Source organism: Entelurus aequoreus, linkage group LG10, assembly GCF_033978785.1.
Source record: "Entelurus aequoreus isolate RoL-2023_Sb linkage group LG10, RoL_Eaeq_v1.1, whole genome shotgun sequence".
Taxonomy (NCBI): domain Eukaryota; kingdom Metazoa; phylum Chordata; class Actinopteri; order Syngnathiformes; family Syngnathidae; genus Entelurus; species Entelurus aequoreus.
In genome coordinates this window covers 20,981,381-20,998,401 of record NC_084740.1, presented here as the reverse complement: position 1 = coordinate 20,998,401, position 17,021 = coordinate 20,981,381, and the positions used below count along the sequence as shown (strand labels likewise).

The 17,021-nt window shown below is 37.5% G+C and overlaps 1 protein-coding gene across 2 annotated transcripts in view; it reads right to left on the bottom strand.

The window, feature by feature from the left end:
- The window catches only part of LOC133658360 (protein jagged-2), a 162,413-nt gene that overhangs the window by 28,598 nt on the left and 116,794 nt on the right, over positions 1-17,021 (bottom strand). For both annotated transcript variants that reach the window (XM_062060284.1, XM_062060283.1), the window contains exons 5-8: positions 14,698-14,758; positions 10,086-10,216; positions 5,043-5,162; positions 4,696-4,809 (exon numbers count right to left, since the gene is read on the bottom strand). In XM_062060284.1, coding sequence (XP_061916268.1) covers positions 4,696-4,809; positions 5,043-5,162; positions 10,086-10,216; positions 14,698-14,758 — 426 coding nt within the window. The remainder of the gene's footprint in view (positions 1-4,695; positions 4,810-5,042; positions 5,163-10,085; positions 10,217-14,697; positions 14,759-17,021) is intronic.

Below are 17,021 nucleotides of genomic sequence, written 5' to 3'. Positions count from 1 at the left end.
TTTAAAAGCGACACACAGTCAATTTGAAAAATCCCTCCTTTTTGGGACCTCCCTCATATTGATAGATGTCACCAGCAGGGGTGCAAATGAGACATTGTCTATTAGATGCAATGTTATTGGGACCATGATTTATGTCATCACTTGTTCACACCTCCTCATATGGAAGATACTTTTCCTTCTTCATGTCTCAAGAAGGGTAGAAATACAAGAACACACACACACGCACACACACACACATTCTTGTATTTGTTACCTTCTTGAGACCTCCGAAAAATGCCTACCTCTTTAGGACCACCCTTTCTAGATATATAAAGATGTGTATTTACAACATTAATAATATATACATACTATGCAAATATAAAAAAGTTTGTAGTGAAAAATAAGAGTTGGAATTTCACAAGAAAAAGGTCATGACACAATTTCACAAGAAAAATGTAGTATTTTAATAAAAGTCGTAATTTTACTAAACGCAAGTCAAAATTTTATGATAAAAGTAGGAATTTTACTCAATAACAGTCACTGTTTTACAAGAAAAGCTTAACATTTTGACAATGTTATGAAAAGAGTCTTAATTTTACTCGACAAAAGTCACAATTTTATAAGAAAACTTTAAAATGTTGGCAATATAATAATAATCAGAAGTTTACTTGGCAAAATTATGACAAGTCATAATTTTTCTCAAAAATGTCTCTATTTTACAAGAACAACAAAAACATTGGCAATTTTGTGATAAAAGTCAGAATTTTATATGACAAATGTCACAGTTTTGCATTAAAAAGTCAGAATTTTACATGAAAAAGTAAGAATTTTACGAGTAAATATTGCATTATTACAGAAACCGAAAGAATATGAGAAATTGTTCCCAATTTTATAAGAAAAAAAGTCTACACATTGTGAGAAAAATACTTTTAGTTAAATTTTTTTGTTGTTGAATTTTGTGTTTGTAATTGGTTTTTAATCTTCATTATTTACTTCAAGTTAATACAGTATGTCTCTATATACATGTTTATTTTATTGTTAATTTTGGCCAGAGGGGGAGCACTTCAAATTTTTACACACACTTGTAATTTCATATGTTGACAAGAGGGGGAGCACTTTTAAAAGCGACACACAGTCAATTTGAAAAATCCCTCCTTTTTGGGACCTCCCTCATTTTGATAGATGTCACCAGCAGGGGTGCAAATGAGACATTGTCTATTAGATGCAATGTTATTGGGACCATGATTTATGTCATCACTTGTTCACACCTCCTCATATGGAAGATACTTTTCCTTCTTCATGTCTCAAGAAGGGTAGAAATACAAGAACACACACACGCACACACACACACATTCTTGTATTTGTTACCTTCTTGAGACCTCCGAAAAATGCCTACCTCTTTAGGACCACCCTTTCTAGATATATAAAGATGTGTATTTACAACATTAATAATATATACATACTATGCAAATATAAAAAAGTTTGTAGTGAAAAATAAGAGTTGAAATTTCACAAGAAAAAGGTCATGACACAATTTCACAAGAAAAATGTAGTATTGTAATAAAAGTCGTAATTTTACTAAACGCAAGTCAAAATTTTATGATAAAAGTAGGAATTTTACTCAATAACAGTCGCTGTTTTACAAGAAAAGCTTAACATTTTGACAATGTTATGAAAAGAGTCTTAATTTTACTCGACAAAAGTCACAATTTTATAAGAAAACTTTAAAATGTTGGCAATATAATAATAATCAGAAGTTTACTTGGCAAAATTATGACAAGTCATAATTTTTCTCAAAAATGTCTGTATTTTACAAGAACAACAAAAACATTGGCAATTTTGTGATAAAAGACAGAATTTTATATGACAAATGTCACAGTTTTGCATTAAAAGGTCAGAATTTTACATGAAAAAGTAAGAATTTTACGAGTAAATATTGCATTATTACAGAAACCGAAAGAATATGAGAAATTGTTCCCAATTTTATAAGAAAAAAAGTCTACACATTGTGAGAAAAATACTTTTAGTAAAAATTTTTTGTTGTTGAATTTTGTGTTTGTAATTGGTTTTTAATCTTCATTATTTACTTCAAGTTAATACAGTATGTCTCTATATACATGTTTATTTTATTGTTAATTTTGGCCAGAGGGGGAGCACTTCAAATTTTTACACACACTTGTTATTTCATATGTTGACCAAAGGGGGAGCACTTTTAAAAGCGACACACAGTCAATTTGAAAAATCCCTCCTTTTTGGGACCACCCTCATTTTGATAGATGTCACCAGCAGGGGTGCAAATGAGACATTGTCTATTAGATGCAATGTTATTGGGACCATGATTTATGTCATCACTTGTTCACGCCTCCTCATATGGAAGATACTTTTCCTTCTTCATGTCTCAAGAAGGGTAGAGATACAAGAACACACGCACACACACACACACACACACTGCACACACACTTAATGGCCACACAAACACATTAGATCAGACCGCTTTGACAGCTGACTTGTTACTCCACCAAAACATGCTTGACCTTTGTTCTTGCGTCATACCACACACGTCTCAGATGTTATGAGGCGTGACGGGAAAGTGGAGTGCAGGTAGGAGCATCCGAACAGGAAATGCTGCAGCTTGTGTCTATTTACATTGAAATGAGCTGTTTTGCACAAAAGAGGTGCTTTTAGTTCTAGTAGTATTTCACAGAAGAGAATACAGCCTTTGTTTTTTCAGCAAGCATTTTGTTTATGGCATAACTTCTCAAGGTAGTATGTCAGGGATATTTCACTGAACTGTTTTGGGGGCCACATTTATAGAAAGCTAAGGAGGTGTACGAAAACACGTGCAGACTTGGAATGTGTACAACATGGATTATGTCTCTTAGGTGAGCAGAATGTATTATTTAGCACATTTGTCTTCATGGCTGTGCAGCATATATTCTGATTATCAGAAGACCCACAATACTGGGAGGAGAAGATGCAAATATAATCATTCAGCACAAGCAATGCAGTGATCGCAGTTCTGTGGGCACTATTTTGCGTTTTTATTTAGTACTTTTGAAAAGTATGTGCAGTGGCCGTGAGAAAAGAGGTGATCGCACTACAAAGACAGACAATGGACATAGAATCTTCTGTCCTATCTATATACATACTAGGGGTGTGGGAAAAAAACGATTCTAATTCCAATCACGATTCTCACATTGTGCGATTCAGAATCGATTCTCATTTAAAAAAAACTTTTTTTTTTGTTGTTTTTTTTTAAATTAATCAATCCAACAAAACAATACACAGCAATACCATAACAATGCAATCCAATTCCAAAACCAAACCCGACCCAGCAACACTCAGAACTGCAATAAACAGAGCAATTGAGAGGAGACACAAACACGACACAGAACAAACCAAAAGTAGTGAAACAAAAATGAATATTATCAACAACAGTATCAATATTAGTTACAATTTCAACATAGCAGTGATTAAAAATCTCTCATTGACATTATCATTAGACATTTATAAAAAAAATTTAAAAAAAGAACAATAGTCTCACAGTGGCTTACACTTGCATCGCATCTCATAAGCTTGACAACACACTGTGTCCAATATTTTCACAAAGATAAAATAAGTCATATTTTTGGTTCATTTAATACTTAAAACAAATTTACATTATTGCAATCAGTTGATAAAACATTGTCCTTTACAATTATAAAAGCTTTTTACACAAATCTACTACTCTGCTTGCATGTCAGCAGACTGGGGTAGATCCCATCTTAAAACTCATTTATATACTCTAGCCTTTAAATAGACCCTCCTTTAAGACCAGTTGATCTGCCGTTTCTTTTCTGCTCTGCCCCCCTCTCCTTCGTGAATTTTTTTTTTACAAAAAGCTTACCTTTTTTTTATTTGCATAGTATGTATATATTATTAATGTTGTAAATACACATCTTTATATATCAGGAAAGGGTGGCTCTAAAGAGGAAGGCATTTTTCAGAGGTCTCAAAAAAGCTAACAAATACAAGAATGTGTGTGTGTGCACGTGTGCATGCATGCCTGCGTGTGTGTGTGTATTCTTGTTTTTCGATCCTTCTTGAGACATCAACAAGGAAAAGTATATTCCATATGAGGAGGTGTGCACAAGTGATGACATAAATCATGGTCCCAATAACATTGCATCTAATAGAAAATGTCTCATTTGCACCCCTGCTGGTGACATCTATCAAAATGAGGGTGGGCACAAAAAGGAGGGATTTTTCAAATTGACTGTGTGTCGCTTTTAAAAGTGCTCCCCCTCTGGTCAACATATGAAATAACAAGTGTGTGGAAGAAATTGAAATGCGCCCCCTCTGGCCAAAATTAATAAAGAAATTTTAAAAATATGTATATAGAGACATACTGTAATAACTTGAAGTAAATAATGAAGATTAAAAGCAATTACAGACAAAACACTCAAAAATAAAATGTACAAAAAGCTTACCTTTTTTATATTTGCATAGTATGTATATATTATTAATGTTGTAAATACAAATCTTTATATATCTAGAAAGGGTGGTCCTACAGAGGTAGGCATTTTTCGGAGGTCTCAAAAAGGTAACAAATACAAGAATGTGCATGTGTGTGCGTGTGCATGTGTGTGCGTGTGTGTGTTTGTGTGTGTGTGTGTGTGTGTGTGCGTGTGTGTGTGTGTGCGTGTGTGTGTGTGTGTGCGTGTGTGAGAGAGTCACCGTCTGCACAAGTCAGTCCTGTCCAGCCATCAGCACAGATGCAGCTGAAGCCAGTTGGGTTTTCCACACAGGTGGCGCCGTTAATGCACGGGGATGACATGCAAGCATGTTCAACTGATGAAAGGAGAGAGGAAGCAGATGAAGTCTTTATTGGGCCATGAGGGGAAGTCAAATTGTCGTGCATATAACATATTAAACATGCAACACATTTCGCTACATTGACACAATAGACAGAAGAAGAGAATGTAGATGATTATGATGATGATGATGATGAAAAACACAGGGCATTGCATTTGGGGGCGTTCACATCTTTAAGATGAATACGCAGGATGTTCAAGTTTGCTCACCAACTTCACAGTTGCGTCCCTTGAAACCTTCCTGGCACTCACACTGGTACTCGTTTGGCTCAGTGTTGGTGCACGTTCCAGCGTTCTTGCAGGGTTGGTGAGTCCCACAGTAGTTCAAGTCTGCATCAGAGAGAGAGTAATGTTGTTTGACATGTTAATAATGATACGGTTACATAAAATATGATGACAGAGGAAGTGACTTGCATAGGAAGGACATTATACCACATTTCCATGTTTAGAAAGTGCTATGGCTTTCCGGAGAGGCGAGGACATCATTGTTACATCACTGCTCTTTTGTCCAAAATGGAATCAAGAATAATTCACCCTCTCAGAAAATTGCAAAAAGTATATATAATAATTATCCTTGAGCATTCAGCCAGTCTACCTACCAAAAAAAGACTATTTAAAAAAAAAACAGTCAATGATATTCAGTATATAAATTAAGTAAAAGTAAATATAAAAATAAATGTAATTTAAACACAGTATATGTTTGTTTGTTTGTATATCCATCCATCCATTTTCTACCGCTTATTCCCTTTTGGGGTCGCAGGGGGCGCTGGAGCCTATCTCAGCTACAATCAGGCGGAAGGCGGGGTACACCCTGGACAAGTTGTTTGTTTGTATATATATATATATATATATATATATATATATATATATATATATATATATATATATATATATATATATACCCCGAAGGGAATAAGCGGTAGAAAATGGATGGATGCGAACCAGGTGTGAATGAATGATGGGTTTTTAACATGTAAAGCGAATTTGGGTACTTAGAAAAGCGCTATATAAATCTCAGGTATTATTATTATTATTATATAAATATATACATATATATAAATATATATTATATATATATATATATATATATATACATATACACTACCGTTCAAAAGTTTGGGGTCACCTAAACAATTTTGTGGAATAACCTTAATTTCTAAGAACAAGAATAGATTGTCGAGTTTCAAATGAAAGTTCTCTTTTTCTGGCCATTTTGAGCGTTTAATTGACCCCACAAATGTGATGCTCCAGAAACTCAATCTGCTCAAAGGAAGGTCAGTTTTGTAGCTTCTGTAACGAGCTAAACTGTTTTCAGATGTGTGAACATGATTGCACAAGGTTTTTCTAATCATCAATTAGCCTTCTGAGCCAATGAGCAAACACATTGTACCATTAGAACACTGGAGTGATAGTTTCTGGAAATGGGCCTCTATACACCTATGTAGATATTGCACCAAAAACCAGACATTTGCAGCTAGAATAGTCATTTACCACATTAGCAATGTATAGAGTGTATTTCTTTAAAGTTAAGACTAGTTTAAAGTTATCTTCATTGAAAAGTACAGTGCGTTTCCTTCAAAAATAAGGACATTTCAATGTGACCCCAAACTTTTGAACGGTAGTGTATATATATATATATATATATATATATATATATATATATATATATATATGTATATACAATATACAGTCAAGGTTTCTGTGGTTTATCCGTTATACAGTGCTCAATACAGGGGTAGAGCGGAATATATGTTAGGTCAGAGGCTATTTCATCCCTACAAGCCTGTTTCGCAGGTTTCCCTGCTCGTCAGGGGATTTTAAAATCCCCTTATGCTTGTTTTAACAGTGCAACACAAAATGGACAGACACACACATACGCACACAATCAGTATGGAGGTTAATTTGTGTCTTTATTACGAAAGGGTTTTTTTTTGACACTCACTACGTTTCCATGCACTAAATTAGTCTGATTTCTCAAATAGTTCGTCTTTTTTGTATTTTCACACCTACCCTAGTCATTTGCGGATCCTTACAACGTGTTTTAACTGATGTCCGCTGTTATATTGGCACATATTACAAACATTACGTCTCTAATGGCTATGCTGATGTTAAATACGGACAACATCAAGAAATGTGCTACAAACATGACGCTACTACCAAGAATCAGGGGTCATACACCTTTTCCATGGCCAAGTTCAAGCACTTTTTAAGGACTCTCAAGATGAATTTTCCAGTTTTTCCAGTACCCTTTAAAAGGCGAAAACCAGGGTGAATCAATCCATAGCCTTGTTGTTTGAGGTCACCAAATGCTGTCTGTAGGAAAAATACGGAAAATCTGCTAAAAGCTAAGCCAAACATTGAAACAGCAGTTATCATTAACTTACCATGAATTGATTAACGTGGACCCCGACTTAAACAAGTTGAAAAACTTATTCGGGTGTTATCATTTAGTGGTTAATTGTACGGAATATGTGCTGTACTGTGCAATCTACTAATAAAAGTTTCCATCAATCAATTAATCAAACCTGAATGGGGCATAGAAAATGAAGCAGTGTGACTATTCAATGTCATTGGTGTTTGCAAACGTTGTTTACTTCTTTGTTTGTATCATCATCATCATTCATGTATACATCATTCCTTACAAGAAATAACATTAATTATTATTGTTTACTTGTTTGTTTGTATCATAATTCATGCATACATCATGTTCATTAAAACTTCAACCTCCCGGCATGATTGACCGATGCACCACTGTCCTCTTGGGGGCGACACAGAGGCTCTGGCATGACAACAACCTAATGTAAGGGCTCGTGCAAAGCCAACAGATCAAGCTGGTAGCTTTAATTTTTAAGGAACCTTATTTAATTTGTTTCCATTTTATAATTAGCCTATTGAGTCAGACTGCCGAGAAATGTGATGAACATTTCCAAGTATTTACAAGCACCTCACCCAAAATTCAAGCATTTTTCAAACCTTGAAAACACAACATTAAAATCCTACCATTTTCAAGGTTTTTAAGCACCTGTACGAACCCTGAAGAATGTATCCGGGCGGATGCCAGGCGGATGCAACGAAAGACTGACAGAAGAGTTTTTTCAAAGGAATTTTTGGACGAAAATCATGAAAACAAGACTTTTGAATGTCTTAAAATTCATTCAAAAGGCTGATTGGATTGATGAAAGGAGTTTTAAATCCAAAGGAAAAAAACATTTGTGCCTCGACTGATATCCAGAGGAAGGTATCAAGAGGTTTGCGTACGCTTTATTATTTGCCTTTAATATAGCTGCTTCCTAATTTCGTTCGGGATTCCAAATTAGGCTGGCCTTCTACATTTCCTTAGCCATCTTCTTTAATAAATCTCTGTTTCTTTTTTTCTCCCATTGATGCACTTCAAAATGTTTTGTTCTTTTAGTTTCTGAAGCAAATAAACAGTCTCCAGTGTTTCCCACACATTTATTTATTTGTGGCGGCCCGCCACGAAAGAATTACGTCCGCCACAAATTTAAAAAAATTTAAAAAAAATTTAAAAAATATTTATTTATTTATTTTATTTTTTTTGTCCTCTCCAGCTTCTCAGGCAAATCATATAGTTGATGTAGATGCCCATATCGGCTGTTCAGATTTACTTTACAAAAGAGAAGTGTAGAATACTTCTCTTGTTGCCTTATTTGTATTTGACTTTATTAAATGTATTTATATTAGAAACACAACATGTGTATATAACAAAGGGTGCAAAGTCTGCAGGCAGTAGGAAACACATGGTTAAGTGTAGGGAGTAAAACTGATGGCAGTCTAAAGTTCAAGATTTTTCGAGCTCTTTGTTCAGTGGATCAGATGTTTGATGAAGCTCTGTGTCTATCCACCACCACTACTGTTTTCTGTTTATTTGTTACTGACTGTGGCAGGACACCTCTGCCTCGGTTTCACTTTATGTTGCTGGTAAATAATATGGTTGTAGTAGTAGGCTCAAGTTAAATTATTTAGTATGCACTAATTAAAGGGGCAGAGCTTTGAGACATTTTAGCTTTTATATTTTATAAGATGTATTTTTTGTAAGAACCACAATTAATAAATATATTTCAGTGAATAATTTATTGTTCAAATCTGTATATAAATATGTACATAAAGTGTTGTAATTATATTGTAATGGATGGATGGATGGATGGATGGGTGGACGTTTAAAACAAAACTGTTATTATTAATTAGTAAGTACACATTTTTTGAGCCTTTTTAGAGAAAATCAAATCATTGTACTAAATTATGCAAATTACTCGATGATGTCATGATGACCACGCCCATAGCCACGCCCATAGCCACGCCCCCACCGCCAGAGGTATCTTGGCAGTTTATGGGAAACACTGGTCTCCTCTTCATTACAATTGTTGCTATGTTTTCATTGAATTGTCTGCTTCCAGATTGTTTACCGCACATTGAAACTGGCGCATGTCTGATACTAAGGGTCCTCTCCCGCCTTCAAAAAGCAAAAGTGCAGATTTTTACTATTGGAATCATTTCTATAGTTTGAAAACATCCAGCGGGCCGCATTGAAGTATTTATTATGTTGTATTATGCCCAGGTAGCACAGTTAACTGCTTTTTTAATGCTGTTTTGCCACACCTGTGTCACGTGACTTCAAACGTGACACCTCTTTGGCTGCTTCTGAGACAGGATCGATTGCTTCCGCTTTATTTTCCCGGAAGTGAGTCCTCCATTATGAAGCAGCAAATTTTTCAACACTGACTTTTTCAGCATTGAATATTTGTACACTGAATTTTTATACACAACATTTTTTCTACACTGAATTTTTAAACACTTTTTTTTTTTTACACTGTCACACATACATATATACACACACACAGAGAGAGAGAGAGAGGGACAGACAGACAGACAGATAAAGAAAGAAAGAGAGAGAGAGAGAGAGAGAGAGAGAGAGAGAGAGAGAGAGAGAGATACATTTGTGTGTGTGTGTGTGTGTATACACCATATATAAAATATAAAAAGAACATAATACAATAATCAAATACATACAATTTCCATTATTATTACTATCATCCAAACCTAATTCATGGTAATTACTGAAAATGAAAAACAAATATTAATGAATGACAATGAAAGTGCAAAAAAGTTTAAAAAACAATATAAATGTCAAAGAATACAAAACAAAATAAAAGCATAGTTATGGAACCAAAAATGTAACTATGGTTATTCAAATGTAAACCCTGTTGTGCTTTGAGGTTGTACATGTTTGTATACCTTTGTCACACAGCAGACCTCCCCAGTTGACATCACACACACACTGCCATGGTTCGCCACAGCTGCCGTACACACACCCAGGGAACGTCACACACTGGTCGCACAGAGGCCCCGTCCAGCCATAGTGACACCTGAAGAGTGAAGGATGTAACAGAGCATCACTTGGAACTTTAATAAACTGGTGATACAATCTGATCACATGTATTACCTGTATTTGTCAATGTCTTTATAGTAAGTACTTTATTGATAGTTTAACAATGTCAGCACAATATTTTAACTAGTTCCCGATTTGCTCATAGTGGAATAAAACAAAGTCAATAACATCCATCCATCCATCCATTCTCTACCGCTTGTCCCTCTTGGGGTCACGGGGGGAGCTAGAGCCTGTCTCAGCTACAATCGGGCGGAAGGCGGGGTATACCCTGGACAAGTCGCCACCTCATCGCAGGGCCAACACAGATAGCAATTAAACAAAACCAAAAACTACTATCTGTTACTCATTAAAAGAATTTTTGCCCTCAAAGTCCTCCGGTGTCCAGAGAATTATTCTCTGAACTTGTTCACACATGAAGAAAAACTACATTTCGAGAAAAAAACCTATATCGATCTACCGTATTTTTCGGACTACAAGTCGCAGTTTTTTTCATAGTTTGGCCGGGGGTGCGACTTATACTCAGGAGCGACTTATGTGTGAAATTATTAACACATTACCGTAAAATATCAAATATTATTTAGCTCATTCATGTAAGAGACTAGACGTTTAAGATTTCATGGGATTTAGCGATTAGGAGTGACAGATTGTTTGGTAAACGTATAGCATGTTCTATATGTTATAGTTATTTGAATGACTCTTACCATAATATGTTACGTTAGCATACCAGGCACGTTCTCAGTTGGTTATTTATGCCTCATATAACGTACACTTATTCAGCCTGTTGTTCACTATTCTTTATTTATTCTAAATTGCCTTTCAAATGTCTATTCTTGGTGTTGGCTTTTATCAAATACATTTCCCCAAATAATGCGACTTATACTCCAGTGCGACTTATTTATGTTTTTTTCCTTCTTTATTATGCATTATCGGCTGGTGCGACTTATACTCCGGAGCGAATTATAGTCCGAAAAATACGGTAATCACTTGAGTACAGTGTTTTTCAACCTCTGTGATACAGTCTGGTGTGCCGTGGGAGATTATCTTAGTTTCACCTAATTGGGTTAAAACTATTTTATACAAACCAGTAATTAAAATCCGCAAATAATGTGCCGTTGTTGAGTGTCTGTGCTGTCTAGAGCTCGGCAGAGTAACCGTGTAATACTCTTCCATATCAGTAGGTGGCAGCAGGTAGCTAATTGCTTGTCGGGAACACGTGTGTAGGACGACAATGGTTTGTCGTGATCCCAATATGCAGACGACAGCGGGAGGCAGTGTGCAGGTAAAAAAGTATCTAATGCTTAAACCAAAAATAAACAAAAAGGTAAGTGCCCCTGAGAAAAGGCATTGAAGCTTAGGGACGGCTACGCAGAACGGAACTAAAACCGAACCGGCTACAAAGTAAACAAAAACACAATGCTGGACGACAGCAAAGACTTACTGTGGAGCAGAGGCGGCGTCCACAAAGTACATTCGAACATGACATGACAATCAACAATGTCCCCACAAAGAAAGATAGCGTCCGCACAACTTAAATAGTCTTGATTGCTAAAACAAAGTAGGTGCGGAGAATATCGCTCCAAGGAAGACATGAAACTGCTACAGGAAAATACCAAAAAAAGAGAAAAAGCCACCAAAATAGGAGCGCCAGACAGGAACTAAAACACTACACACAGGAAAACAGAAAAAAAGTCAAAATAAGTCAGGGTGTGATGTGACAGGTGGTGACAGTACACCTACTTTGAGACAAGAGCTATAGTGATGCATGCTAGGTTATGCTTTAAAGTCATATCCAACAATTGCGACGACGACATTTTACTGTCAACTGTGTTTCGTTTTTTAATGATTTCTGCTGGTGGTGTGCCTCCGCATTTTCTCAATGAAAAATATGTGCCTTGGCTCAAAAAAGGTTGAAAAACACTGCTCTAGCATCGATCATATTCTGGTATTACCCTTGTGTTGACGCCACCAATTTATGGACCGATCCGCCCTCTTGCATGCCGTGCGCTGACTGTGACAACGCTGACACACCAACACGTATTGTTATATTATCCTCTCTCTCGTCTAGACTCGTATCCATCTACTTGTTCGTTTCCTGTTAATAACTGCTTACTGTCTGCTGCAACGAGGTTCCATCTGTACTTCTTAATGTTTACAAAATGCTTACTTATTCAGTTTCCAGCGATCTTAGCGGCCGGCTTAGCTATTAGCATGCCTGCTACTTCTTGCACTCGGTGGTGAACATGTTTACCTCGTCGTAATACTCAGTGGCGGGCCGTGCGTTTCTCACCTAGGCCTTCAGTGATGTCCCAGTTCACCTCTCAAAATAGCATCATTGGTGTCCCCACATGGACACGGCTGCAGATACTATACAGAATCACACTTGCACACTACTGAGTATTGAAACCCCTCAACATTGTACAAAACGCTCTATTTTTCGGCGCATTTAACATATGCTTCGGCAATTAAAACATATCTTATGTGGTACTGTCAAAATGAAAATAATTGTATCAAACAAATGAAACATGAAAAAATGGTGTTGTGCCAAAATGTGGTTGCCTGCCAAAAAGTGATTTCATTCGCGGGAGCGCGCGTCGCTCGCTAAACCTGCATTGCTTGGCTTCGTCTGCCCACAGCGAATTACTATGTGTAAGACAAACACTTTATCTTCCTGGTTATTGTATCCGTGACTTTTCTGTGGCTTTCTATGGCTCGTATGGTTCCGGTGCCACTTCCTGTTTTCGCCTACATGTGATTGGATACTCACTTGGGACTCCCAAGTCAGTATCCAATCACAGCGTTAGGCCAGCTAGAAGGCCTTACTGACAACTCGTGATCTGATTGGCTATTGCAATTACCTATCAACTGTATGTGCCCGTTCACTTACAGTGCACACACATTGTTGATTCTGAAGGCCCCGGGCAGATTTGGTACAGCATGGCAACATAAGATAGCTTAATTCTGATTGGATAAAAACTAAAAGTAAAAACAACAGCACTGGAAGGAGCATAATATTATGTCATATATATGACATGAAGAGAATATGAATACTTTTACATATTTAGGGTAAGTAAATAAAAAAACTATGTTAACAGGGCCGCCCACCACTGATATACTTTATGATACTTAACAATTGATAATGATACTTGATAATGATATTTAAGATATCAAGGAATGCAGTTTATTTTCCGTAATAGATGCGATTATTATTAGTTCGCTACACTGATACACAATTAGCTGCTAGTTTATCCATCAGGGGACTAAAAATAAACACCATACTAGCCGGAGGGGATTGACTAATCCAGTGTTTTTCAACCTTTTTTGAGCATTTTTTCATTGAAAAAATACAGAGGCACACCACCAGCAGAAACGTTAAAAAATGAAACTCCACCAGGTTGTTTTTTTCCAGTGTGTAGTGCTTTAGTTCCCGTCTTGCGCTGTTGTTTTGGTGGGTCTTCCTGTTTTGTTGGCGTTTTCCTGTAGCAGCTTCACGTCTTCCTTTGAGTGCCATCGCCTGACCTGCTTCGCATTGGCAACCAAGACTATTTCAGTTGTGCGGACGCTATCCTTCTTTGCGGGGACACTATTGATTGTCATGTCATGTACGGACACACACTGTAAGTCTTTGCTGTTGTCCAGCATTCGGTTTTTGTTTACTTTGTAGCCAGTTCAGTTTTACTTACGTTTTGCATAGCCTTCCCTATGCTTCAGTGCCTTTTCCCAGCGGGACTTGCCTTTTTTAAGCATTACATACCTTTTTACCTGCATGCCGTCTCTGCGTATTGGGATCACGACAAACCATCCTCGACGCGTTCCGACTTCTACAAAGCAATTAACTACCTACTGCCACCTACTGGAGTGGGGCGGCATGGCGTGGTGGGTAGAGCGGCCGTGCCAGAAACCTGAGGGTTGCAGGTTCGCTCCCCGTCTCTTACCATCCAAAAATCGCTGCAGTTGTGTCCTTGGGCAGGACACTTCACCCTTGCCCCCGGTGCCGCTCACACCGGAGAATGAAAGATGAATGAATGAGTTGTAAATATGAATGATGGGTTCTCACTTCTCTGTGAAGCGCTTTGAGTGTCTAGAAAAGTGCTATATAAATCTAATCCATTATTATTATTATTATTATTATTATTACTACATGGTTACCCTGCCAAGCTCTATACGGCACAGACACTAGACAATGTCATATTATTTTGCAGATTATAATTATTGATTTGCAAAAAATATTTTTTGGACCAATTAGGTGAAGTTGCATAATTTCCCACGGCACACCAGACAATATCTCACGGCACAGCGGTTGAAAAGCACTGGACTAATCGACATTGAAAGACATTGATCAGCAATGGCAATCATGTTCTTTTTCACAAAAAATAGGCCGATAATGATTGGTCACCGATCGATCGGTACATTCCTAGTACCTAATGTTGTGTTAAATGTTACACACTGGATGGAACTCACTTGCATTCTCCAGGTACCGTGCAGGAGCCGTGGGCCTGGTTACATCCTTGCTTGCATAGCGCTGCAAACACACACATTGGACACAACTGAATCAACCAACCAACATAACATAACATACAAAAGCCAAAGCAAGCTACAATCCATCATTGGCAGGACCTCGCAGGCAGTAGAGGGCAACGCCCAAGCTCATTTTTTAAACTTCCTGCTCGTCCTGCCATCCAATCAACAACCCGCTGAGGAGGAAGTGGCACCAAGTCGGGCCGAGACGTGTTGGTAATTGCCGCAGGATGTCCCTATTGCGAATTAATGACATGTCTTTTCCCCGCCATTTCCACTTTGGTTTCCTCTAGTCATGCACACATGGAGACCAGGATGGATTTTACCATTTGAATACATCCCCCACATTTCAACAACCCGAACAACATTAATAAAGTATATATTTTCAAGAGTCAATACATGAAACTGGGATATACCTTAGAGAGGAGGTCTTCAACATTAGAGGTACTTCAGGGGGGGTCGTAAAAATGTTTTTGATTTGACTTTTTATAAAATATTTGTTCTATTCCCCTCACAATTTTCAATGTCTTTAAATACACAACATTGATTCAAAATACACAGTGGTGTAGTTTACAAATAGCAGTGGCATGGACACCCTACTCACTGTACTTTGCAGTTGTAAAATAAAAACAGGAATATTTACAGTCGTAGTCAAAAGTGTACATACACTTGTAAAGAACATAATGTCATGGCTGTCTTGAGTTTCCAATCATTTCTACAACTCTTATTTTTTTCTGATAGAGTGATTGGAGCACATACTTGTTAGTCACAAAAAACATTCATGAAGTTTGCTTCTTTTATGAATTTATTGTGGGTCTACTGATAATGTGAGCAAATCTGCTGGGTCAAAAGTATACATACAGCAATGTTAATATTTGCTTACATGTCCCTTGGCAAGTTTCACTGCAATAAGGCGCTTTTGGTAGCCATCCACAAGCTTCTGCTTGAATTTTTGACCACTCCTCTTGACTAAATTGGTGCAGTTCAGCTAAATTTTTTGGACATGGACTTGTTTCTTCAGCATTGTCCACATGTTTAAGTCAGGACTTTCGGAAGGCCATTCTAAAACTTTCATTCCAGCCTGATTTAGCAATTCCTTTACCACGTTTGAACACATACTTGTTGGTCACAAAAACATTCATGAAGTTTGCTTCTTTTATGAATTTATTATTTATTGGGGCGGTATGGCATAGTGGGTAGAGCAGCCATGCCAGAAACCTGAGTTTTGCAGGTTCGCTCCCCGCCTCTTGACATCCAAATCGCTGCCGTTGTGTCCTTGGGTAGGACACTTCACCCTTGCCCCCGGTGCCGCTCACACTGGTGAATGAATGATGAATGAATGATAGGTGGTGGTCGGAGGGGCCGTAGGCGTAAATTGGCAGCCTCGCTTCCGTCAGTCTACCCCAGGGCAGCTGTGGCTACAAATGTAGCTTACCACCACCACCAGGTGTGAATGAATGATGGGTTCCCACTTCTCTGTGAGCGCTTTGAGTATCTAACAATAGAAAAGCGCGATATAAAATGTAATCCATTATTATTATTATTATTATTATTATGGGCCTACTGAAAATGGGAGCAAATCTGCTGGGTCAAAAGTATACGTACAGCAATGTTAATATTTGCTTACATGTCCCTTGGCAAGTTTCACTGCAATAAGGCGCTTTTGGTAGCCATCCACAAGCTTCTGCTTGAATTGTTGACCACTCCTCTTGACAAAATTGGTGCAGTTCAGCTAAATGTGTTGGTTTTCTGACATGGACTTGTTTCTTCAGCATTGTCCACACGTTTAAAGGCCTACTGAAACCTACTACTACCGACCACACAGTCTGATAGTTTATATATTAATGATGAAATCTTAACATTGCAACACATGCCAATACGGCCGGGTTAACTTATAAAGTGCAATTTTAAACTTCCCAGGAAACTTCCGCTTGAAAACGTCGCGGTATGATGACGTATGCGCGTGACGTCACGAGGTCAAGGGAAGTGTTTGGACCCAATTCAAATACCTCTGTTTTCTTCGACTAAATTCCACAGTATTCTGGACATCTGTGTTGGTGAATCTTTTGCAATTTGTTTAATGGACAATGGAGACTGCAAATAAGAAAGTTGTAGGTGCGATCGGTGGAGCGGCGGACTACAGCAACACCAACACCAGGAGGTTGTGTTGTGTTTTGAGCAGGATAGCAGACGCACTACAGTGAGTAAGCAAGCCGCCGCATCTAAGTTAGCTTCTGTTTTTTACCTTCGCCAAGCTGAATATTATT